This window comes from Sturnus vulgaris, chromosome 3 (genome assembly GCF_052056855.1).
Source record: "Sturnus vulgaris isolate bStuVul1 chromosome 3, bStuVul1.hap1, whole genome shotgun sequence".
NCBI classification, from domain to species: domain Eukaryota; kingdom Metazoa; phylum Chordata; class Aves; order Passeriformes; family Sturnidae; genus Sturnus; species Sturnus vulgaris.
In genome coordinates, this window is record NC_142245.1 from 23141102 (window position 1) to 23166041 (window position 24940).

General features: G+C 44.4%; 3 protein-coding genes across 7 annotated transcripts; 2 read left to right on the top strand and 1 right to left on the bottom strand.

Annotated features, from left to right (window-relative positions):
• Positions 1–524: 524 nt before the first annotated feature.
• On the bottom strand, positions 525–5322 carry TATDN3 (TatD DNase domain containing 3). 4 transcript variants are annotated; one of them, XM_088161190.1, is made up of 10 exons: positions 5213–5322; positions 5111–5143; positions 4955–5028; positions 4687–4771; positions 3923–3985; positions 2772–2881; positions 2310–2365; positions 1983–2095; positions 1152–1232; positions 525–876 (listed from the first exon to the last, which is right to left on the bottom strand). In XM_088161190.1, the coding sequence occupies exons 1-10, from the start codon at positions 5264–5266 to the stop codon at positions 733–735; spliced, it is 813 nt and encodes a 270-aa protein (XP_088017316.1). In that variant the 5' UTR covers positions 5267–5322; the 3' UTR covers positions 525–732. The 4 variants fall into 4 exon arrangements, with proteins under 4 accessions (XP_088017316.1, XP_088017318.1, XP_088017317.1 ...); XM_088161192.1 differs by having other exon boundaries at positions 1152–1226; positions 5213–5285; XM_088161191.1 differs by having other exon boundaries at positions 1152–1229; positions 5213–5285.
• Positions 5250–14708, top strand: NSL1 (NSL1 component of MIS12 kinetochore complex). Its single transcript, XM_014876855.2, has 6 exons — positions 5250–5537; positions 5769–5853; positions 7563–7693; positions 9795–9849; positions 12537–12604; positions 13197–14708. The coding sequence occupies exons 1-6, from the start codon at positions 5265–5267 to the stop codon at positions 13473–13475; spliced, it is 891 nt and encodes a 296-aa protein (XP_014732341.2). The 5' UTR covers positions 5250–5264; the 3' UTR covers positions 13476–14708.
• A 2782-nt stretch (positions 14709–17490) lies between these two features.
• On the top strand, positions 17491–23218 carry BATF3 (basic leucine zipper ATF-like transcription factor 3). 2 transcript variants are annotated; one of them, XM_014876938.2, is made up of 4 exons: positions 17491–17630; positions 18027–18187; positions 19341–19445; positions 21879–23218. In XM_014876938.2, the coding sequence occupies exons 2-4, from the start codon at positions 18122–18124 to the stop codon at positions 22062–22064; spliced, it is 357 nt and encodes a 118-aa protein (XP_014732424.2). In that variant the 5' UTR covers positions 17491–17630; positions 18027–18121; the 3' UTR covers positions 22065–23218. The 2 variants fall into 2 exon arrangements, with proteins under 2 accessions (XP_014732424.2, XP_088017320.1); XM_088161194.1 differs by lacking the exons at positions 17491–17630; positions 18027–18187 and adding an exon at positions 18582–18723.
• Positions 23219–24940: the final 1722 nt, after the last annotated feature.

A 24940-nucleotide genomic window follows, 5' to 3' on the forward strand; every position in this document is an offset into this window, starting at 1 on the left:
TTTCCCATCCTGTATCTCCTCATACTGAGCAGGCAGAAGACTGAGTCCTTGAACTGAACACAATTCAAAGAAAAAAATAAAAGTATTTTAAAAATCCAAGGAAATCCTTCTCAAAGTAGCCAAGATCTTAGCAACTATTACTTTATACGTGGGAAAAGGAGTAGAAGGGCTACAATTCTTTCCTTCCAACTGTACTTTGAAAAGATGTTGCTTCTGCACCACTGAGTCCAGTCAGCAAGAATATAGAGAATGTCCACCCATCTGGGTCCTTTTAATGGTTCAGAAAGGGATGTGTAGTCAGTCTGCCAGTTGTAACAGGAGCTTTCTGATCATGATTGGGTCCACAATTTGTGACTTTCAGTCAGCAGAAATGAGGAGTGAAGGGGACATCAAAGACTGTACAGTACTGTACTCCCAGACTAGGAGCAGCTGGCAACCAGTCTGAGAAGCTAAACTGACAATGTTATGGTGCTTTACTTTACAAATTATTTGTTCAGAAACATGAGAGATGCAAAGGAACAATGTGTCCTTATCACATTCAAGAGATTTATTACAATGCACACCAAAGGCCTTTGAGAAATTCCCTATTTTCATCCTATCCAGCTATATAACACTCCTTGCTTCTTGAACTTCCAACCACAAAACTCCACTTTAACACAAGATGTATGTTGGTTTTATTAATTACACCAAAAGCAGTACTTTCTGCAACATCATATATTTCCGTTTCTGAGTCTATATCCGAAGAAAGTGCTGAAGTTTGGGGAATACTTTTAGTGCATTCTGTGTAGTCACTTCTATAACTTGTCCAACTGGAATTCCTTTAATTTTGGAAATGTATTCAGCAGCAATGTAAATATTTTTGGGTTCATTTCTTACCTGAAAAACAAACAAACCAACCAAATTACAGACCCCTAGAGATCACAGGCGTTCCAGATTCAGTACTTTCTGCCACAACTTTAGTCACATTGTAGCACACGTGAGGCAGGAAAATGACATGTATCCATTCCTCTCGGATTAAGTGCCCTTGGTAGCCACTTTTCCTCTCTCATCACCACGCTTACACTACTTAACTATCCCGTGCCAGTAGCTGACCTCCACAAGGTCTAGGTTTGGATACAAGTGCACAGAAGTCGCTCCCTCCCATCATTCACCTGTTTTTCAGGCCCCAGAGCAGGAGAATCAGTTTCCAAGCACATATTTTCCAGAGGCAGCTGTTTCACAAGCTTCTGCTTCTTGAAGAAAATAAGACAGCCATTAAATGCTTTATGCACTTAAACCTGGGGGAAAAACATGAAGGGAGGATATCCCCTACATTTAAAGGCAATAACACAAGACTGTGGTGCCACTATTTACTTTTTATTAACAATTTCTGAATGGAAGCAAAAACAGAGAGCTGCTCAAGAGTTCCCTTGAAATTGGGGTTCTCCTGTTTTCTAAATATCCAAAGTACTATTATCTTGAATTCTGAATTCATTGTAATTTATTAAATCATGCAGTTATAGAGTTACCAGTGCAATCTAATTTGCTGTTTTCTGTGCATGTAATATTTTGTATCTTTTCCTCCTCTCTGCTTTATGTCTCAACCCCAGTTTGCTTTCCTTCCTCCTAAGTACCTAACCTCATTCCCATTTATATCCACCCCCCATGCTCCCTCCACTTAAATCAAATTTTTTCCTCTCTTACATTTCCTGAGCTTATCACAGAAAGCAGTCCTATCACAAAAACTACTCCTTCTCTACATGTCATGCCCCTACTGTAAAACAGTACAGTGACAGAATCTTCCAAAGAAGAGTTCACCGGAAACCACAATAAAATGAGAAAAAACCCCCCTGTTTCTCAGGAATAGCTGAGCTGTTTTAGCCAGAATTACCCCACCAAAGTCCAGTTATGTCAAAAGCCCCAGGCAGAAATTCAGCCAAAGTAAAAATGTGCAATGTATGGAGAAGGAGCAGCCCCTAGCCAGATTTGGGACAAAACATTACCTGTTCACTCCTTATAATGGAAGGAGGAATGGAGAAGTAGTATCCAGCTTTCACCCCTTCCATGGCTACAGACGGCTTCCCATCAAAGGCATGGAGCAACACCTTGGTAGCACCTCGGAGAAACAAAGCAAACCACATCATCAGCAGGGTTACAGCAGGGCTGCTGTGTCAGCTTCCAATGGGACCTTGGTCCTACAGAGAATTAACACAGAAACTCTGCACTACTGCTCCTGGGTTAAACACACACAAACTGATGTGAGGACATGGCACAATTGGAGAAATCCTGTCAGCAAAAGCCACGGCAGAGGAAATGCATTAAAAGCATACCTTGTTCCTTCAAGAGATTAATGGTTGGTCTTCCAGCTGAGCGGGAGTGAACATTTCTGCACAGCAAGGAGAGGCCCAGCATTAGAAAATTTAGCCAAATACCATTTTTTTTCAAATACAAACAAACCAACAGTATCTTGGGATGAAAATAATTAATCTGTATTACAACTTTTATCAAGGAAAAACCCCAGGGATGTATATATGAATCCTTTCAGCTACAGTGAAGATACACAGTGAAGAACAACATAGCATGGACAGGGCACATAAGATGTCTGTACAGAAGTGCAAATATAAAGAAAATTCTATAATTAAATATCAAACTGGAGACTGACAGGACACTTATGCCAGTTTAATCCACCTAAGCAAAGTTCTGTGGGCACTTAATAACCACAAATCCTGGCAAGTATTTCGACATGTTACTGAGACCTGGCAAATCCTCCTTCTGGTATAAACAAAACCTACAATGGCAAATCCAGTCTTCTTGCCAGCTCAATCTGCTTGATCAAAACCTGTCTTTGTCCTTCCTTCTGTTCATCGGTGCTGGCAAATCTGGGAGTGAAATCTAGTCCAACCTACAGTATAAGAAGAGAAGGGAGAAAGTTTTACAGACCTAACACTTAACAAAACCATAATTAGACATACAAAGGCATAACATTGCTTCAAAACTGCAAAGCATTTCAAAATATGTTTCCTAGACACTGCAATTAAAATGAGCTCAGCTGCAGCTTAACTCATAAAAAGAATGTATTCTCAACCATAAGCTTTTCAACTATGAAAGCATTTGTGGGCAGACAGCTACTAACAAGGGTATTTAACATTTTAGTCTGTAACTCGTTTTCTGGGGGTTTATATTCTATTGAATATTATGTCAGATTAAGTCTCAACTATGGATCTGCAGCGTAAGAAAAATTTCTGACTTGAACACGTAGCTTTAGTCCAATCTCTAGCAAAAATTATCCACTAATTCTATACTTTTTTTGATATACACATGCCCAGGCAAAATTTAAAGTTTGTCAAGGCAGTCCCATTCACAGTTAGACAAAGAGAAGTCTTTCATATACAGCACAGCATGGCAAATTTAGCTACAAAACTCTGCCAAAACCTGCTTTTTCTGTGGCAAGTGCAGAACCAGATATAAGTCTCTCTGGTACTAACACACAAATAGAGGCAGACTCCACCCTAAAGCCTCAATTCATTTATAAACAAATGTAAGACAGGAGACAACAGATGGATACAGATAAAGGATTAAGAAAAAGAACTGTACAAGTCAGTGTGGTGTATTGAAATCACAGCTTAGCCTAACTTTGTCAGAGAAGAAGGCAGGAAGGATCTGCCTTTGGTATAACACGAGAGAGCATAAGTATGCAAACTTTCAACAACTCCAGCAGCATAAATTCCATCTATTTTCTAACAGTGATAACAAAGGCAAAAAAAGGAATCAAGCAAATCTATAAAGGAAAGCACATTAAGAGAACTACCAATCAGACTTAGTGCTTGTTCAGGCTGATAGCAATTTTTACCACATACAAAAAAACAAGCATTGACTCAGTTTTTGTAATTCCAATGACAGCTGCTCCTGGAGAGATTTAAACAAGTTATTAAATTCCACTCACTTCTCCAATCCCCACCAATTTGTCTTTGTAAAGTTCTATAAGAGGCAGCGCAGCATCCAGATCCTGCAAGAATGAAAGATGCAATTCTCACTGCCCTTACAAGAGGAAAGGGCTATGAACACAGCATTATGATTAATTTGGTGTTTCCTTTACTGTTCTGAAATCCCGTACTTTAGAACTTGCCGTTACTGTGACCTGTGCAGTCAGATTTTAGAAGCCTGAAGGATTTATCTTTACTTAACAACCACTTCATTACATATTACATTCTATATCTGTATCTATCTATCACTCTTTCTCTACATAAATCTTATTCTAAATACCCCTAAGCTAACTTTTCACAATAGCAGCAGAGGAAATAAAAACAAGGCCCATAAACAGCTTGGTACCATGAAATGGCTGCAGACAGCTCTTTGAGATTTTTAGGATAAGGCCACAAACAGTTGTCTTCCAGTTCCCATGTTAACAAAAGAACATCTGCACATGCTCTTTGCTATAAGCAAAGCACGCTTGGGATTTTTAAAACCATTTCACTGCAGTAATACAGCCAGATGACTCCAGTGAACAATTCTGCTTTAAGGACTAACAGGAACAAATGGATGTACAAATGGATGTGCTGAGAGAGCCTGGGATTTGGCCCGCTGGGTCTCCTGCATTATAGAGTGCAGAAAAACCACTGGGCAGACCAGAAGGTAAATCAGGCAGACCGGAGCATCCTGTCGTCTGTCCTGAAAAGTCCCAGCAGTATTTTAGAGGCCGTGTTTTACCTCCAGTGTAACACTGCGCTGCTCCTCTGGAGAAACCTCTTGGACGGGGTGAACTCCCAGGCATGGCAAGACAAACCCCGGGAATCTAGGCACGGAATAGATAGTGAGAGTGGGAAAGAGCATAGAGAACCAAAGTTTAACCTAAGAGCCCACAGAGAGCCCAAGTTTAAAGACAACAAGGGCCGGCCTGCCTGAGGAGGGCAGCGCATCCCCCCTCAATCCCCAAGGCGCGGAGAGGTGGGCGCCGGGATCCCCTTGGGCCTCGCACCTCTCAGACAGCTCCACGACGCTCCGGAACTCGCCCGCCTGCTCCGACACCACCACCAGCGCCGACACGGCCGCCTGCGGCACACAGAGACCCGCTGAGACCGGCGGTGCCGAGGGACGGCGGGGAGAGGGTCCCCTCAGGCCGGCCCCGCCTCACCTGCTCCGCCGCCCGCACCACGGCCGCCACGTCCTGCAAGAGACACGCACCGCCTCAGCGCCGGGGCCGCGCCGGAACTCCCCCCTGCCCGCCGAGCCTCACCCGCTGGAAGCAGGGCGCGGCCAGGTGGCAGTGACAGTCCACCGGCCCCGCCATGCCGCGCCCGGCGGGAAAGCACCGGGCGGCCGCGGGTTCCGCTTCCGGGCCGGCATTTTCCCCGCGTCCCAGGCGGGAAATGGCGGCGTCGCCAGCGGCGGGGCCGGGGCCGGGGGAGGCAGGGGCGGCAGGGGCGGCGCGGCGGGACCCGCGGGTGCGCTGCTGCTCGCGGCGCGGGCTGGGCGCGCTGCTGGAGCTGTGCGCGCCCTTCGTGCGGGCCCTGGCGCAGGGACAGCCCGGCGGGGCCGCCGCCGAGGCCGACGCGCTATGGGTGAGCTGGGAACGGGAACGGGAACGGGAACGGGAGCGGGCTGAGCCGACACGGGGCCCGGCGGGCAGCGCTCGGCACCCGCGGTCAGGGGGCGGCTTGTCCCAGGGTGGCACCCGGGCAGGGCGGTGAGGCCGGGCGGGATGGATGGATTCACGTGCGGATCTGTGGATGGATTCATGGATGGATGGATTCATGGATGGATGGATTCTCAGCCTGCCCCGTGCCTTGCAGAACTTCGAGACAGCGGTGCGGGCGAACGTCACCATCAACGGGCAGGCCTGGGAGGAGGCCTCGGAGGAGTCGCAGCTGCAGAGCGGTAGGCAGCGGTTTCCATTCGCTTCCTGCTGGGCGGCTCTGTTTTGTTTTGTTTTGTTTTGTTTTGTTTTGTTTTGTTTTGTTTTGGTTGTGTCCAGAGGTAAAAGGGGCCCGATTCAAAGGGGAGGTTCTGACTTGATGTAAGGAAGTATAAACTTATTCTTACGATATCAGAGCTTTGGGAAAGGGCTGCCCAGAGCTTATCTCCAGCACTGGAGGCTTCCAAAAACCATCTGGACAAAAGTGTTGTGAGCAAGCTGTTTGGAAATGGGCGTCGACCCTGCTGTGAGCAGGAGGCTCTGGAGGGCCCTTCCAGCCTGAGTATTGGGGGCAATGACCAAGATCTATCAAATGTGACCAAGATCTATCAAAAGAGCCTAGGAGACTGTCTGTTGCTGCTATTTAATATACAGATTAAGTGTTGAAAATTATTGCTATGTGCAATAGAAACAATATATTTATAATTACTGTCTTTTGAATAATAGTAGTGGAAATTTTTGGTAGTCTGGTGTCCAAAGAAAATTTCTGTGCGTTTCTTTCAGCTGTGTTGGCATTAGGTGCTCTTTGCCTGTAGCTTGATGCTTTTTGCAGTTACACAGAGCTGAAAATACAGATGCATTGAGTGAACTATGGAGCTGTTGAACCGAAAACGTTGGTTTTTTGGTCAGGAGGCTCTGAGCAATGTGATCTAGTTGAAGATGTACCTGCTCATTGCAGGGGGCTTGGACTAGATCACCTCTAAAGGCCCCTTCCAACCCAGACTTTTCTCTGATTCAGGGGTAGTTCTAGAATGATAAAACTCCAGCTACTTTGACTACAAGGTCAAAAATGCATTGATCTCCGGATGCAAAACTGAGACACTGCCACCTGCCCACAGCTGGCATAAAGCAGGTGTAAGGATTTTGGATATTGGATAACACAAGGATATTGTGTTTTTTAATTTGATTAGGATTTATTCATGTTTGTTATCTCCGATCCAGTTTGAGTCACCAAGAGATGGGGCATTTTGTGCTTTCCATGTTTATGTTGACCAGTGGCTTAAGTCTTTCCTGTCTATATTTAAATGGTTTCATGGTGATCTTAAAACAAACAACCAAAACAAACTTAAAACCTTGACTTTTCCTTTCTGAGTTTTGCAATCACTTGATTCTGCACAGTGACCCAGAGAGGGTGCTCAAAATCCATTCTTTACCACTAGATTGAAAACATTGCATGGCTTGCAAATTATACTCAACACATTAGTGGGAACAGTTAATTTAAATGTTAAGCTGCTTATTTGTGCACTGGGTGATATAAAATCAATTAGGCTTCCAGTTACTGTTAGTACAGTTGGAGTTTGTTTAATTCTTGTAAATCACACAGATAAGCCATTTTTCTCCTTAAAAGATAGCCATTGTTTCATAAGACTTTCTTCACAGATTCAGAGTTCATAGAGAAATGCATCTTTTCTTTTTTTTCCCTAGATGGTTCTCTGCCTCCCTCACCCCCAGATCATTTACTTCAAAAAACCTGGCCAACATCAAGTTATGCTCCAGTCTCTATACTGCCTTAGCATGGAGATTCCAGAGATACATGTGTATCTATGATGATAATTGTGCATGATCTTTATATTTGAGATCTAAAGCTTCTTTTTCTTTTTAAGTTTGTCTCAAAAAAAAAAAAAAAAGGTCTGAGAACTCCACAGTAACTATATATGTTTGTCACTTTCAGATTCCAATATCAAAATTCTGGAGGATCAATTTGATGAATTAATAGTAGAGACAGCAACTAGGCGTAAGCAGTGGCCTAAAAAGATCCTGGTGCATGCTATCCAAACCATGAAAGCAGAGCAAGAGATGTTGGTGAGTAACTTAAGGCTTTCAGAAAACCTTTGCATTAAGAAATCAGTCATCCAGTGTTGGCCTTTAAGCTCCTTCCCATGGTTGCTTTTGATTCTTTATCATAAAATGAAATTGCTTTTTTTCATTAACTGATCCTGCAGTAACTAAGGGTTAAACAGAGTAAGTTTACTAACTAACTAGTAAGGGTTGCTGCAAAGCCTTGTGGATGTGTCTGAATTGGGTCTGTGGCACAAAAAAACTGGAGCAGATTGCTTCAGCCTTGTGATTCAGGATTTACAAATCAGTAGGCACCTGTTTATATTCTGAGTTCCTGGAGTCTTTGCCCAAGGGCTGGTTGAGGTACTCAATGTTACACTATGTACAGATAAATAGTATCACATGCAGTGTATGACTTTAAAAAATGTTAGTGACTTCCTAAGCACTTTTTTGGAGCTGGTAACTACAAGGAGTAATGACTTTCAGTAAAGCATGGAAAAAGAGGCAGTGTGGATTAATGAATCAGCACAGTAAATTCTGTGGGATTTTTGACACACAGTGTAAATTAATTACTATCATTAAACAACCCTGTTCTATACTAAAGAAGACAGTGATTTTTTTAGAAAGTTGTGTAGGAGCTTGCATTGCATTTCTGAGGACTAAAATTGACAAATGTTAACTCTTTAGGTTAGCCAGGTAGAGATGATTTATGGTAAGGAAAAGTGCTGCATGGGTACACTTCTGTCTTACACATGAGATATTTTCTAACATACATCGCCTTTTATGATCTCTCTGTTTTGTCAGTATATAAAGTATGTAAAAGAAACAAACAAAAATCAAGTAAAATAAAAAATTTTATTGCATAACACAAGACCTTTCTGCTACCTGAGTCCCACAGTAGATTAGTTATTTGAAATGCCTCTCATGCTACTTTTTTTCTCTTGCTGATCTCTTCAAAGTTTACACCACCACAACTAGATTATTGTTTTGATGAAAATTGTCTGCAAAAGTTTAGTTTATCCTTGTAAGAATATGTAGAAATATATGTAAGAAATATGGAAAGCTTAGTTTATCTCAGTAAATGGTCCTTTTTTTTCCATCTCTCAACTATTTCTGCAAAGGTACCAGTGATTTCTTTGGTTTTGGTTGAGGATTTCTTGTATTCTTTCATGACCATAGCTAGCTGAGTGATGCTTTCTGAGGCATAAAGAGGAGCCATGAAGATGTGATTTATCTGGAGAGAACCACTCATTTATTGTGGTGATCTTGTAATAGCCAAAGCAAGAGATCATCCTATGGGTTTTCAGTCAATATGCTCTGTAGAGTTTGAGGCTAATGCAAGCCATGTTTGTTCTTCTGCTTGGAGCTGTTACTGCAAACTTGCTAAGTTGTGTGAACTGTGAAAAACTCTGGCAAAACTACAGCGAGGAATAATTAGCTTTCCCCTACTTGCTTTTGCTTGAAGAAGGTTGAGGGACAGCTCCTGAAGTGGAGAACACTAACTTGCAGATGATCTAATTTCTGTTCCCTTGGCCTTGCTTTGTTTCCTTCTTCCCTGTTATAGCTGCTTCTAATTCCACTGTTAATATAATTTAGCCTGAGTTGTATTCAGTTATTATTAGTTTACTTCCTGTCTCAATTAAGTGATGTGAGGTCACAAGACTCACAGTTTGTGAAGCAGAGTGTTCTTAGTTTTATATAAGTAATTGCAGGGCTAGAGTGTAATTGTTTTAAGTACTTTTCTTTTCGTTAGCTTTTTGTCATAATGTACTCTTTGTTGGAGTTTGTGGCTCTGTGAAAGGCTCCTGAGAAGCCAGAGCAGCTCAGTTTCCTCAATCGTGCAGCAGGTGGCAATGCTTGTTCCAAAATGCCTGGATGTCAGTTCTCATGCTTTAATAATTGGAATTCTGCAAACTAAAGCAGATTCTGAAGATGTGTTTACAGTGACTGCATTGACCAGAATGCTGTTTTCAGTAACTAAGTATCTATAAACTGTACCTCTAATACATTCTAGATCTAAATAATTCCACCACATTCTCTATTGTTCTGACTGCTATATGTATATCAGATATCTGTTAAACCAAGAGGGTATTTCACAATTTTTCTTTCTTTTTTGAATATGCAGAAGCTTTACCAGCCTGTGGTAAAACCAGCAGAGATAAGACCTCAACCTTCTCAAGGTAAAGATTTTGTGACGGGGGCAGCTGTACTGAGAAAACACCGCCTCACTAACTAGCTAGCTGTAAATGTTAAGAAGTTTTCTTTCTTTAAACTTGTCTAAAATTGGCTGTTTAAATAATTAACTAAAAATCTAGAAGTTTGTCATGAGTGAATGTATTGCTACCTGAGTTTTACTGCATCCATTTCTCTTGTTCTGAGTGCTGCCTGCAGTTAGGCACTGTACTTAAAGGCAAAAAGCTGGCAAAGGCCTCTCTGTGTGTATACTGGAGAGAAATTGTCACACAGCTACTCCCAGAAAACTTCCTTACTTCTTTCCTTCATCACTGGTGGAAGCCAGATGGGGAACTGGATGGATCACTGACGTTATACTTTGTCTGTTCTTGTGTTCCTTTCACACAAGCAGTAGAAATGCTTCAACCTCTCTTCCTAATCAGTCACTTCCTTCAGGGAATTGAAAGCTTTGTGTAGGACTCAGTGGTGGCAGTGTTGACTCTCCTAACTTGCCAAGTAGGACACAGATTTCATCCTGCCTGTGTCACTTGTGAGGGTTGATGAAAGAACAGAGCAGCAAACAACGTTGTAAGTTTCCTGCATACTTTGGAAAGATGCCTTGTGCAGATTCCTTGGAACAAGGCGGTGGATTTTGCAGTGGGTGACTGGGATGTACTCACTTGAGGCTGGCCTTAATAAATGGGAATTTTTGTGTTGCTTTTTTTTAACTATTGAAAAATGACAGAATTCAGCAGTGCAGTTCTAATTTGAAAAGTGAGAACCTTCACTACGAATTGCTGCACATGAGTAACAAGCAGTGGTGCACGGAGTTTGAGAAGCTGAGCTGAATCTTCCAATTCTCACCCTGCTGATCTGACTTCATTCTAAACATAATTTCCTCTTTGTAGACGGGAGACATGGCTTCCAGGAGTGCCAGCCTGTGCAGCAAAGCAGCCAGTAGGAGCAGTACAGTGGGTTACTTTATATCTGAGTTGCTTTTGATTTCTAGTGTCCAAATCCAGGCTTTTCTGATGTCAATCAACTACTTGAAAGTTAGTAGCAGCTTGCACTATGATATTGTGGTTTTGGGTTTGGTAACAGCAAAGTTGTAGCAAAGATACAAAAGATACCATCGAGTTTGTGCAGAATTTTGGTATTATGTAGTCTTTGGGAAGTTTATGTATCCCATTTTAGCAAGTACAGTGGCCAGAAACCAAAAATGTTTAGATTACTCAATACCTTTCATTTCCTTGTTTCATTTCCCTATGTTTTGGAAAGCCTTGAACACTGAGGAATATAATGCCATCTATGTCAAGCCAAACACTTGCAGGCAAATTTCATTTAACTGTGTGTCAGTGTTTCTGTATAATAATCCAAATAATTATTTCTACTTTTTCTTGTCTCTGTCCTTACCATTTCATAAGGTCACCAGCCTCTTCATCCCAATACTCTGTTGTAAGAATGCTTCATTATAGACATATCCTTATTTTAGAGAATGCCCTTCCATAGAGCTCTGTGATGGGTTTAAAGAGGTTGCTTCTGGACTGCTTATTCTTCCAAACTGAAGATGGTGCATTTTAGTGTCCATGTTCATGTAGGGATCATGTGTTCCTAAACCAGCTCTGACCAGCACGTTGGACACATGGACAGTTTAACAAGCACCATCTCTTGGTGGCTACCACTTTTCAGCAGGGAATCACTGTCACCCTGAGCTACAATGCAGTGACTGACTTCAAAATACCTTCAGCAGCACTAATAAGATTGACTTCAAAACAGAATGCTGTGCTTAACCTTGACGGGGTTTAGGGGTGTGTGCACCACCTGACACATGTCCTACTGCAGGCACTGGTGAAACCCCACAGAAAACTAATAGTATTGGAGGTTTGGCTCCTTACTTCCCAGTAGCACACTAGTCTGCTCTTTTTAAATTTTGTGGATGGAGAACATGCAAAACTGTTTCATAATAGGCTAGAGTTGAACTCTTGAATACGGAATTAAAGTATTGGTGATCCTATCATATTGCTGCTTCCATAGAATATATGCTGTAGAATATATGCTGTATTCCCCTTGGTGTTCTGCACCTGCTGCCTGCTTCAGTGTTCCTGAAAGCTGGGGTTTTTTTCTTTCCTTACTAGCAGAGCAGAATTAATGCAGTTCATGTTATTTATGCTTGGTTCTTTTTGGTGTTAATGCTTGGTAAGTTAAGCCAGAAGAAAAAAAAATAGCCTTTATTGTAAAAGCCAACTTGTTGGAGGCATAGGATAATATATTTGCCTTCCTTAAAATGGGTTTTCTTCATCTCATGTTCTCCACAATGGTGTTTATTCTCTGTGTTCTCTGTGGTTTTTCATCAAATGTAATATGAGCTTAAGAGTTTTGAAAACAAATCTTTTTGTTTAATTATTTTTTTACAACTGTTCTCTTATTTCAAATACTGGCTTTGTGTTTCTAGGTAAGAACTTTGGGGCCTTCTGTAGTTGAGGCTGCTAGCCTCTACTGCAGTTTGAGTGATAAAGAATAATACTACTAAGATAAACCATGCCAGCCGTCATCCTCAGCGTTACAGTGAAAGGGATGTGCTGCGGGTTTAGGTTTTGTGCAGGGACTTTACTGGTTTCCTGTCCATTTTCTGGTAGTGAGTAATGGGGGAAAGAGCTGTGTTTCAAAAGTTGATTTGGGCTGTGTTTGTCCGTAGATGCTTACATCGCAGATCTGAAGCGAGCGACAGAAGTGGCAGCCAAACAGATCAGCGAAGCGATGCAGGTGAGACCTCTGGGTGCTCCCAGAGAAATATGTATTTTATCGTCTTGATCTGGTAATATGTCACAAAACAAGAGTTCTAATTCATCTTCCTGATAGTTTGGTATAAAAAAGCCTGTGTGTGTACTGATGAAGCACGTAAAGCATTGTCTTTGTAAAGCATTCCCCCTCATGTGGTAGTGAGGGAGATTACCCTGTGGCTGTAGGAAATTCTTCTACTGAGATTTTGGAACCTGCAGCATCTGAAAAACAGAGTATCTTTTGAAGACCTGTACAACTTCATCTGGAGTATGACATTTGTTACTTCAGTACCTGCTTAGGCATCAGCTGTGGTGTTCCTGTGATACTTCCTGAGCTTAGAGATGTCATGAGGAGGGAACACTTCAACTTGGCATACTCTTGGCATGGTTTCTGAGTGCAGACACCTCACTACTGGGGTGGTAGCTCTGCATTCACAACCCTCACCCGCCATCCTGAGCATTGTCAATGCAGATACTGAAGCTTTTGTGCCTATCAGAATCTTATTAGCATATTGCATGTCTTCTAGCCATTGCTTTTCCCATATAACTTGAGATACTTGGGTTTGTTTTTGCAGTCTATTCCAGCACTCATAGAAAAAGCAGAAGGTTTTTCCCAAGCATTAACTTTGCAACCAACCTTGGAACTCTGCAAGCTGCGGCAAGAAGTCTTTTCTGGTTGCAAGGCAAAGGAGGAAAACGATGTCCAAACTTTAATACCACCAGGAGAAGTCACACCAACAGGAACTGTTTGCAGTAAAAGTCCTTATGTTTTGCTGAAAAAAAGAAAAGCTGCAGATTCCCCCGAGAGAAGGCGCTACCCACTGCGACGGAGGAAGATCGCTCTCAGTACATGAATTTCTTGTTTTGTGTTTTCATGTTGGAATCTCAGCTGTACTTTTGTTCCATGTGTTCCATCTCTTTTCTTAAGTCTCGTCTTCCCTCAGTGCTGTACATGGGAGCTTCTTTTATTAGTCTTTGACCTATGAAATATTTCTACTTTTGCTGTCATGCTGATGGTATATGAAAGCCTACATGTACCAGTAGCGTCCAATATTGAGCATTTAACCATATATTCGCCTTTTAACTCATTTTTTGCTCTTATATTGTAGTTTTTAGCTTGAGTCCTTGTGGTTCTCAGAGTTCATGTGTATGCTTTTTGTATGTGGGCAGTCTTTTAGGAAACCACTGACTGCTTATTTACATTCAGCATGTCTCTAAAGAGGTTGGAGAATGTCTAGTTCTCCTAATGCACTTTCATTAATTACTGAGGCAGGTGGCTTTTATTTTAGTTAATTGACACTGCAGCATATTGAAATCACCAGATTTGATACAATGAGTTTTAAGGAAGTTCATGTACACCTGTGACATTAGTCCCTGCTCTTCTACCTTTCCTGAATGTAGGTCATCTAGGCTTATTTATAGTCATGTTTGTTGAAACTTGGATTTTTAATAATTGTATGCATTTACTTGCAGTGTGCTCTTCTGAACAGGAATTCAACCATCAACATCTTAGGGTCCGATATTTCACTTCATATAATCCAATTATGCAGCCTGGGGTTTTCCTGGACAATATTTCTACCCATGAAAGGATCTTGACTTGGGTTGTGTTTTCATTTGTGTTGACTAAACTTTAAAGATCAGTACAGGCTACCAGTAAATGGTATTCACTTGAGCTAGCTTACTTTTGTTTTCTTTACTCATTAGTACCTAGAAGATTGCAAATTAGTACTAAATTGAGCATTGTGCCTTAACCATTTATAACTTTTTCTAGTTTATGGTTGCATATGTCTGCAGTAAATACTCCTGTCCAGTATGTAACATATTTCTTACACAGTAAATGGAAGGGGTTTTAGAAGCCTTATTAATGACATGTTTGGTGCTAAGAAGACAGGTCCAACCTAATTTCTAAGAGACTGAGAATTCTCAAGAAAACAGGTTTTAGCATCATTTATTTTGCATAAGTGAGCATCTGTACTGAGACTTTGTATATGTAATCATATGTAAATATTTTTCCTGTCCTTGTATATACAAATGTGTGTTTTTATATGAAGTAAATTAAATCAACTAAGGAAGATCAAAGCTTCAGATAATATTGTCAGTTCTAATCCTGGAATAGATGGTGGCTGAGCAGCGATCGTACTTCAGAGGACATCTGTGTTAAATTCTGGCTTGAGTAACTGAAGTAGTTCCATTTACTGCCTTTGAACTCACAAGTGTTATTAATCTCGGGGCTACAAAGCTTCTCATGTAAGAGAGGACAGGATGTGAGAGGGCCTGGAGCTGCAGGGCTGTGGAACGTGTGGCTCAGACAGCTTCTCACACAGCCACTTGCTATTTTGAGTGCCCGTGCTCTGTGCAGCATTGAAAATCTCCACTACGGCTTTCTTCATACAGATCATGGGTGTTGCTAGGCTAAGGTGAGCCCTGCAAGATTGTGCATGGCAACTATGACAGCATTTGGCCTTTTCCTGTGTTAGTAGGAAGATTCTCTGCTCTTCTGTGCAAATGATAGGCAAGTACAGAAAATAGCTAGGAATAGGTATCTCTTTGAAAAAGTTCCGTTTTATTTCTTATTGGACAAATGCCATAAGAAATAAAAAGGGAGAGCACTGTGGTTTAAGACTTAATAAATAAATTGATTGACACTACAGTGCATGTTTCTATTTAGAGACTGAGGGATAGTTGGCCTGCACAGGATTTGAAGTAAGTGGGAATGGATGCCCTGAGTCAGAGCAGTCGGTCTTTGTTCCATAGCCCATGTTGCAACTGCAACAGGGTGGAAGAAGAAAAATGCATTTGGAAATGCTGGCCAAATGGATTGTGTAAAGAAAAAGATAAAGCAAGTGCAGCGTATAGACAAGGAATTTAAAAATCTGATGGCTAAATTTGGCCAAGCAGCACTGGAAGGAGAACCTCCCTTTAAATGCAAGTTCTGTGATGAGCTAAACTCAACACCGGGATGTTCAGCAGTTTTTCAAATGGTTATTAAAAAATACAGCCAGTAATACCTGCAACTAGCTGTTCTTCCCATTGGCAGAAATTTATAAACCACTTCATTTCCCCCCATTCCAGTAGCCTTTTGTCCTTCAGTTAACTTTTCACAGGAATTGGCAGTGTTGTGCAAGACGTCTAATCAGGCTTCTACTGAAATGTCACAACAGCCAACCTTCTTATTTTTAACTTAGGGGCGAATTGGTATTGCATCAAGAAATGTCTGGTAGTTTTTCTTTATATAGCCTTTGAATTTTGTAAGACAGCTCAACAGTGATGGATGCTTGGGTTCATTTGCAAACTGAGTTTAAATTTCCTGGCTTTCAGGGCCGAGACAGAACATCTCACTGTTTGTTAGTGTGTCCTGTCTGCAATGCGCTTTTTGCTCATGAGGCTGGGCCTTCTCCAGCCAAGAAAAACTTGCAAATTGGAGCAGCATCCACGCATGCTTCTGTTGTGTGTACTTTCTGAACAAAGAGGATTACAAACTAAAGGGGAAGCTCCCTTTCCAGAAATCTTCACATGAGCGCTCTGAGACCCAGTTCTGACATGTGCCATTCTCCAGAAGAGCCGTGCTGTGCTAAGATGTGATCAGAGACCAGTGTGCATGTGTGTAGGCTGCTTCAGTGCAGACAAAAATCACTGATAAACTGCCATTATAAAATGTAAGCTCAGCTGACTAGGCTGCTTTCTCTCTCTGTGCTGGTTTTCTCTCCTGCACAGAAACGCTTTGCCTTTACTGCTGCACTACCTGGAATTACTGTGTAGGCATTTCTACAGATGTACCAGAGATAGCTTTAATACTAAGTAGAAACTTGTTCCCACAAGCAAATTTTGACTTGTCATTTCCTTTGTCATTCATTCTGAACAAGAACAGATTATTCAGGCTCAAGGGGACTGTCCCCTGTTTTGTCCCATGTTTGTGTTATCCTGGAAGCCTTGTTCTACAGCTGCTGGGAATTATTCAGTGAAGTGGATATTTATTCAGGGCTAATAAATTATTGGTGAGCTGCTCATGATTTGGTGCTTCCAGGTAGCTTGTGCAGGTGCCATTTGCAGCAGCATTGCTCCTGGAGCATGGAGTTCAAAGTCCCTCTGTGGAAGGCGACTTTCTTTCCCACAGATCACTCCAGAGGGCTGTTGAGATGTTCTATCCACATGGTTCATAGCATTTATTGCAAGAGAACATGCCGGTTCCCTGAGCTGGTGAAAATACTGGCTTCTAGTCTGGTTTATTTCAACGGAGCTTAAGCTACAAAGGCAGCAGGAACCCAGTGCTCTCTTTGTAAGCAACCGTCCCAACTCAGTTTCTACCCTCGTGTACTGCTTTCCTTTAACTGCGTGAGGTGTAGTTAATGCAAGATTAGGCTGTTTCAAAGGAGCAGTTGAGAGCAATGCACCCTCTAATAACACTGCCTCGTGGCCAGGGCTGCTTCCCAGGAGATGCTGGTTTGGATCCCCTCAGCTGGAGAATGACACTGAGCCCACACGTGCTCCCTCCATGAGCAGCACTAGGTGAACATCGTGCTCTTGGCACATGAGATGACGAAGGGAGAAAGAAGCAAGACTGCTTTTGAAGAAACCAGAGAATGCCCTGTGAGATGCTTGGGAGACCCAGCACAGTGCCATGGCTGATAGGGTGGGAAGACTCACGGGGACTTGGTCCTCCATGGTTGGAGAAGCTCTTTGAAAAGTGCAAAATCAAATAAATGCACGGATAGCCTGGAGGGTGGAGACACAAGCTGCTTTGAGGCGGAACAGCTGGGAAGAAGTGCCTGAAACCAAGTCTTTGCTCAAGTCTTTTGGTCGCAGTCCCAGAATTTACCAGGAAACCTGTGGCAGAGCAGACTTCGGTTTGACTCTTGGACTCCCGGGGGAACATGGTTCCGTCACCTTTAGCATGAACTGTTAGCCAGATCTTCCTGGAAGGATAGTCTGTATTTACTCAGTTTGCCAACTCTTAAACTTCATCTGAGCTGGATGACTCAAGCCGCTGAGGAAACCAGAAAAATAAGGAAGTAAGTATCTGATTTTATTGAGATACCTGGGGTTTTATGACCGACTGCCCTGCAATCTGAGGCCACGTACTCTCCTTGCCTGGTCATGTGCTCTCTGTGAGTTGAGCACAGCCAGGACCCTCCTGGCTGTACAAGAGTTACAAATCCTTTTGCACTAGGTGTTGAAGTAGCTGTCAGTGCAAACACCCCCTTTCAGAGCAAAAGGCCAAGGTAACTGTGCAATTAAAATGCAAGGAAGGTGTTCCAAGAGGTGAACAAACAGAATTCAGTCTGTTAAAATACTCTCGACAGAATAGTGGAACAGAAAGATTTTTGTCTGCAGCAACTGTATTTCCAGCAGTCTTTGTCTGGCTTTGCCTTTACAAGAAGTCTGTCGCATTTCCTTATTATTTGAAGGAACAGGGTGAGTAGCGAAAGTGAAAATCGCTTTATCCCAGCACGGATGCCGTGTCCACACACCCAATGACCCCGGGCGAGCTGGCTGTCCCCCCATGAGGAGCCGCCGCCGCTTCAGAGAGCCGATGTCACAGGAGCGCGGCGGGCAGGAGCGCCCGGAGGTGAGCGGGGGAGACGCAGGGGAGCACGGCCGGCTCCTGGAGAGAGGAGAAACTGCGCGGAGTTTATTCCTGCAGGCGAAACAGCGACTCGGGCCTCCCGGAGGGGCGTCGAACCCAGCCGGCCCCCGGGGCTGGGGCTCTCCGGGGGGATTTTCAGGCAGCTCCTGCCCGGCAGCGCCGTGACCCGGACTTTCCCCCGGCTCCCGGCGGCTGACGAGAGCGGCGCTCCCGGGGGGCGGGCGGTGCGGCACGGGGCCGGGTGGTCCCGGCCGCCGGTGCAGGCGGGCGCCATGTGACGGCCATGTGGGCGGTGGCACCTGGCGGCGGCACCCCCGGCCCGGGGCGGCGCGTCCCCTGTCCCGGCCCGCCCCGGCCCGCCCTGTCCTTGTACTCCCTCCTGGGCGCTGCCTCGCACTCGCACCCCCCGCGGGCCGGGGGAGCCCTGCGGGCGGCTCGGCGGCGCCGGCATGTCGTGCGCCGTCCCGGCGGGGGCCAGCGCGCTGCCCCGGGGCGCGGCGGCCGAGGGCGGCCAGCAGGTAGGGAGCGGGAAGGGGAGCGGGAACGGGAGAGCGTTGGGAGTTCCCAATGGGAATGGCAGCGGGAGCGGGCGGGGGTCGGCGCTGCGGGCGGGCGGGCACATGGGGCTGAGTCACGCCGGGCAGCGCCGCGGGGGTGCCCGCTGGCCCTGGGCATCGGCGCTTGTTTTCCCGGGAGTGCTGGCTCTTCCCAGCGGGGAGTGCAGGCGGTGCGCGGAAAGCTGCCGAAGCTCGGCTTTTCCCCAGCCGCAGGCAGCCGGGAAGGGAGCAGGGCTCGCACCTCCTCCCCGTCAGCCGCGCTGGAGCGAGGCAGGTGTAGAGTGCTGCCCAGCCCGCTCGGGTACCCAGCCTCCTCCATCAGCAGCTGTGCCCCTGCCCGCGGGGCTCTGCGCATCCCCCGGACAGCTGCCGGCTTCCGCCCCTCCGCTTCGGGTCTGCCTGTGCGGCGGGACAGAGGGATGCGCTGCTCTGTGCAGGGACCATGCGGTCACCCAGGATCAGCGCTGTGACATTGGAAGCGTTCGTTCTCAGAAAGTTACACGCCCGACTTCGTGTTGGCGAAGTCTTCTGTGTGCACCTTGCAAACTAGCTAAGTGTTTCTGGCTGGTGTCTTCCAGAGTCATGAAGAAGATGACAGAAAAGTAAGGAGGAGAGAAAAAAATCGAGTTGCTGCACAGAGGAGCCGGAAGAAGCAAACTCAGAAAGCAGATAAACTTCACGAGGTGAATGGGTACTTGGTGCTTTGCAGGCATGGCTTGGGTACCAAGCACGGGAATTTACAATAAACAGGAATTCTTAAGCAGGCGTGGGCCTGTCTTCATATTAATCCTGCTCACAGAGCTGTGGGTGTGAGGCACAGAAAGGTGTGCTGTGGGATGCCTGGTCGGGAACTCCCAGACACTGATGCTGCCTTTGGACAGTGCAGATCTGCATTCAGTGATACTGCTAGGAAGAGAGAGACACAATCCAGCCCTTGCCTCATCCTCCCTCTTTTGCTCTTCCTGTGACCACTCAAAGAATAGGATCACAGGGCTCCTTTGGGCTAACCCAGAACCATTTTCTTCTGTATTAGTGTTAAGCTTGTAATGTTTGCTATGACAGTGGATGAATTCTTGCTGTCTTACAAGGTAGAAGGTGATGGAAGAGGAGGGGGCCATGCAGTGGCAATGCTGGCTTAAATCAGTTCTAGAAGTGTTGTGTCAGCACTGCCACTCAGCAGTGGGGTCTGCAGACACACCCAGTTGAAAAGGCCTCTTAGGAGCTTGGGAACCTGCAAGTGTGAGAGCTTGGCTTGGCTAGCTGCTATAATTGTATGCTTTGAAAAGTTACAGTGGGTGTTTAAACAAATAAAATGAAAGTAACTGATTCTTCCAGAAGCTCTTAATATCACAATGTGGTGTGGTTTTCTTGTGTCCCCAGTGCAAACACTGGAGGACAGGGATTCCTTTTCTCTGGTTTTGGATGTTACCTCATACAACAGTGCTGATATAGCCAGGAGTCAGCTTTTGGGGTAAGTGTCAGTTTTGCAGCACACTGCCATTGTGGCTGAGTCAGTTGTTCAGCTCTGAAGGTTCATCACAGACTTTTTTTTTTTCTCACTGTGGAAGGATCTGCCAGCAGTTAACAGAGACTAAGAGGGACGATGTGGGGAGTTTTGGGCTTGGTTTTTCCCAGATCTCCTCTGAGTCAGCGCCTGAGAAAGCCAGGTGCAGGGTACTAATGAAAAGGGGTAACCCCTGGCTTTTGTGGAATCATTTTTGGGCTCTGTGCCATCCTGAAGCCTCTCTGATGATCCTCCTGAATTCCTTCCTCATGCTGGGAGTCTTCATTCTGTGGCACACAGGTTTTGCCAGGTGTAGGCAGATCTGGTTGAACAGACATTCGTTCTTAGCAAGAACAATGTGACAGTCTCACACCTGAAAATGGGACAGAGCAATGGGACAGCAACACTTATTCCAAAACCCAAGACCGTGGGGTTAGGGGCAACAAGAGATGAGCAGAATGACAATCAGGGTCAGACAACTTGGCTGGAGTTTGGCTCCAATATTGTCTTAGGAGGACTCTGCCTGTTTTTCTCTGTGAGAGGTGCTGGAAGGGTGTGAGGGAGGGCAAGGAATCCAAAGTTCTGCAGCAAAGAGAGCAGAGGCAGTGCCAGGCTGCCCAGAAGAACATTGCATGAGAGGCTCTCCCTGCTGCCTTTTAAGGCACGTGTAAGCTTTGAAGTTAGCTGTGAAGCTTTCCCCAGGAGGTGAGATTGAGTGGGTGGATGTTGAGCCTTAGGCCAGCAGCAAGACATCCATCTGCAAGTTTTCAGTGGGCTGGCTCTGAACCTCTAGCTCTCTTCTCTTTGGGATGAGAAGGCTTAGAAGCAGTTATCACACAGTTATCAAAAGATGTGATGCAGGAGTCTTGCATCCATCACATGTATGCTACAGAGCAGCTCAAAACTCCCCTGCAGTTAACAGCAGCTTATTTATTGCCAGAGAAGCCTTAGCTCCAAAGCAGCCAGGTCAGGGATAACCCAAGGCAGTGGTCTGGCCTTCTGGTGACAGAATGAGTCTGCCATCAAGCTGGCATGATGCTTCCCTCCTCCTGAGTTTTTGGGCTTCTGAGCAGGTGGCTGCAAGCTCTGGCAGGCCTGGAGGAGAGCACTGGACACATTGTGCTAGCCTGGAAGAATGGCTTTTCCCTGCACTGCCCTGGGGCAGGGGCTGCCCTTCTCATCAGCAGTGCCAGGCACTGGGTTTTCCCAACCTCTCTGCAGTCAGTGCTTTCATTTTCTCTGATCTCACAGTGCAGAGTCCATTTTGGCCCTTCCCAGCAGAGGCATCCCAGGGTGGAAGAGGCCACCATGGGGACACAGCCATCCATGCCTGCAGCCCTGGGCTCCTGAGGGACTCCTGAGGGCCAGCAGCACCTCCTGGTCTTCAGGGCCATGAAAGGAGTCACAGTGTGGTCAGGACATGGGTTGTAAAGAACTTGCTCTGCTCCAGCACCCAGGCTTGTGTCTGTCTTTCCTCAGCACTTTGTAAGCTGTAGTAAGAAGCCACACTGTTTTTCTACAGTTATGTGAATGTACTCAAGGTGGAAGCACTGAAAGGAATGTTTTGACTGTAAATTGTTGGTTTTTTTTTCTTTCTTTCCTCTCCTTCCAGGAATATGAGTCTCTTGAGCAAGAAAATACCTCCCTGAAAAGAGAAATTGGAAAGCTAACAGATGAAATGAAACACTTGAGTGAAGTGTTGAAGGATCACGAGAAGATCTGTCCACTATTGCACTGCACCATGAACTTTATGACCATACCAAGGCCTGATGCACTTGCCAGCTGCCTACCAAGATGAGTGCTCTCCTCAGTCACCTCTAAATGTGATGTGTGAAAGTGCCATTAACAGAAGGTTTGAAGAACTGCCTACTTAGTGTACAGTTCTTCCATCAAAGAGGGCTGGACTCGACCACACAGCTCTTCTCCACATTGAAATGTTACAGTCTTTGAATCTCAGGAAAACACCAGTATGGAAAAAAAGACAATTTGAACAGCAGCTTCTAACTTGGTAGACTCTTCAAGCCATGGTTTTGCCTTTGGAAATGTCAAAGTGCTGTGCAGCCCACTATAGAGCGATGGAATGTAGACAGGGAAAAGTACCGACCTTGGACTGGGATGCCTTTCTCCCACACGTCCACTGCCAGTAACCCTTTGTCACTTGTCACCTGTGTATGTCATGATCTGGCTGCTGGGTTTTATCTCTCTAAACAGGTTTGGTTAATAAAGGCGATGTCTCATCTTTAATGTTCTCCACCTTCTTCATTAATCGATGTCTTTATAGCATCTCTGCTTTTCATTTGCTAGTCAATGCCAAATTCTCATGCTAATCTTGCTGTTAGTTGTTCTGTTATTTGCTTATTATCTCTTCACTGGTTCATCTTTTGAAGTGTGTATAACAAAAGAGTTTCCTTAGTCTTTACTATTCCAAATCATTAGCCCTTGGAGTGTTTTATATCCTAAAATACAGCTCAGCCAGTTTCTGATGATGATTGTCTGCTGTGAGTGGAAGAAAAGCAAACAGAGTTTGATGGTTTTAAACATTGTTTTAAAAAGCAGATTTTAAAATTGACTCTTTTAATGCACCCACTGGAAATGAACAAATATCTTCATCCTTCCTGCATCTTGCTTATTGCTTCTGGAAGACTGTGGCTGTGGATTGAGTTTTGCTAAGCATTTATGCTCTATGTCCACACTGAAGGTGTTTGATAATTGTTGGAAAGAAAAACATTGTTTCCTTTAACTTTTTAGTTACAAAAAGGAAGTATGATCGCAATGTTACTGAGAAATACACAGAAAAATGTGTTTACTTTCTCTGAAAATTCCTAGTAGGGTCATTCTCTAGAAATGTGTAGGATGCTGTAGCTTGGGATCCAGCAAAGAGTCCTTTTCTCACAGTATTTCCCAGTCAAAGAGCACCTTTGGATAATAAAAATCTTCTCCCCTTTGCCAGCACTCTCACTGCGGCATTTGGTTTTTTTTTCAGTTAAACTTATGGGATTAATTTCTCCCCTCACCAGGTTCACAGTATTTATCAGGAGAATATGATCTGAAATGTCTGAATTTTAATTTTTTTTTAAACTTTTTTTTTTTTTTCGTTTCTTTAGTGGAATGGTGCATTGCTGATCACTGCCAAGACAGATCTTGGGACACCATGTAGTCAATTCTGCCTTCTAAAGAGCCCTCTTGTACCACTGTCTTAGGGTAGAAACTCCAGATGAGTGTTGCCTTCCTTAAATTATTTGTTAGGTTGTTCCCAAGAGAATTTCCAGAATTTGCATCTGCAGCCTAAATGCTGTCTTCAAAGTTCCTTATGGTCCCATAAGAACAGAGTCATCCCACAAAGAGAATCTGCTGCAGTGCCTGCCTAGGAAAACAAAAGTCCCAGTACAATTCAAGATACACATTTTGGGTAATGTCCTTGAAACTATTCTGTGTGTCACCCTTAAGAACAGAAGCTATCTAATGTGTATTCATCCAGACACCCACCTTCCTTCAGGCCCTGGATGCCACCGTGTTACTTGGGCAGAGTTGTAGGGGAGAAGGAGTAGCATGGTGGAAATGAACAACATTCACTCTGGGAAAATCCGTCATAATTTAGGATAAAGGGAGAGAGGGAATGTTTCAGATCTCTTAACTAGGTGTGTGCAGCTGGCTGGAAAGTATCTAATTGAGGTCAGGACTGTACAAAGTTGGTCTAACATATGGAGCCCTGTGGACCCTCAAAAATGGGAGGAAAGACCAACTAGTCCAAGACAGTTGGACTAGTCTAGACTAGATCTCAGCAGAATCCTTCTAAAGGTTTTTGTTCCACAGTTGCTCTCTTCTACAAGAAATCTAGTTCCCTGTGTAAAATCCTCCTCCTTACACATTTATTCTTCTAAACATCTGTCTAGAAGCTGACTCCAGGGTGTCTCTTGGTGTCATATACAAGTTCTGTGTGGTAGGTGCCCCATCAGTAAGCACTGTTCCTGTTCTGCAGTAAAAGTTTTAATCCATGGTTTCTGCACTGGAGTTCATTGCTTTATTAATTGTATAATATCTATGCAGAGTGTACAGGGGAAGGCAGCAGAATTCTCAGCAATGCTGTGTGATGCAGACAATAACCTAAGTCCAAGAACGTGTTGCTGTTCCTTGGAAAGGCTGGGAGCCCTGTGGGAGCCCTCACTGTCCCCAGTTTTTTCCCACAGCCTCAGGGTATAGCTCCAGCTCTTCCTGTGCATCATGTCCATTAGTAACAGTAGGGCATGGGTTGCTTCTTCCTCCATCTCTTGCATCACTTTTTTTCCCAGGAATATTTCCTAAGGGCCTTTTGCATCATTCTTCTCTTTGATAGATTATTAAGGCACCTCACCAATCTGTGTACTGTGTGACCAATGTTCAAAGGCAGCTGGGAGCCTCAAGTTAAAGAAGTGAGCAAAATTAGTATCCCAAGCCATTTAAGTCCAACACTGTGATGTATTTATAGGATTACTGTCATAGCTGAATCATGAGTCGACAGGACCATGCACTGTTAAAGCACAGGCTTGTGTGTCCCTACAGATGCAGCAATTATGCTTTTTGCAGGAGCTGTTTGTAAGGATATTGATTTACAGGAACCTTCAAAACAGAAAGTATGTTCTGGAGCCTGGGATAATTTTTACATGAATAGGGAACCAGAAAGGAGAACAGAAAGGA

What these genes read in the sequence shown, in the direction of transcription:
- NSL1 (XM_014876855.2), top strand. Translation starts at nt 5,265, where the DNA reads ATGCCGCGCCCGGCGGGAAAGCACCGGGCGGCCGCGGGTTCCGCTTCC. An exon ending in CCGAGGCCGACGCGCTATGG is followed by an intron (nt 5,538 to 5,768) that starts GTGAGCTGGGAA and finishes CGTGCCTTGCAG; the next exon opens with AACTTCGAGACAGCGGTGCG. An exon ending in AAGCAGAGCAAGAGATGTTG is followed by an intron (nt 7,694 to 9,794) that starts GTGAGTAACTTA and finishes TTGAATATGCAG; the next exon opens with AAGCTTTACCAGCCTGTGGT.
- TATDN3 (XM_088161190.1), bottom strand. Translation starts at nt 5,266, where the DNA reads ATGGCGGGGCCGGTGGACTGTCACTGCCACCTGGCCGCGCCCTGCTTC. An exon ending in GTCGTGGAGCTGTCTGAGAG is followed by an intron (nt 4,772 to 4,954) that starts GTGCGAGGCCCA and finishes TTCCGTGCCTAG; the next exon opens with ATTCCCGGGGTTTGTCTTGC. An exon ending in AATTGGTGGGGATTGGAGAA is followed by an intron (nt 2,882 to 3,922) that starts GTGAGTGGAATT and finishes CTTATACTGTAG; the next exon opens with GTTGGACTAGATTTCACTCC.
- BATF3 (XM_088161194.1), top strand. Translation starts at nt 18,655, where the DNA reads ATGTCGTGCGCCGTCCCGGCGGGGGCCAGCGCGCTGCCCCGGGGCGCG. An exon ending in CGGCCGAGGGCGGCCAGCAG is followed by an intron (nt 18,724 to 19,340) that starts GTAGGGAGCGGG and finishes GGTGTCTTCCAG; the next exon opens with AGTCATGAAGAAGATGACAG. An exon ending in AAGCAGATAAACTTCACGAG is followed by an intron (nt 19,446 to 21,878) that starts GTGAATGGGTAC and finishes CTCTCCTTCCAG; the next exon opens with GAATATGAGTCTCTTGAGCA.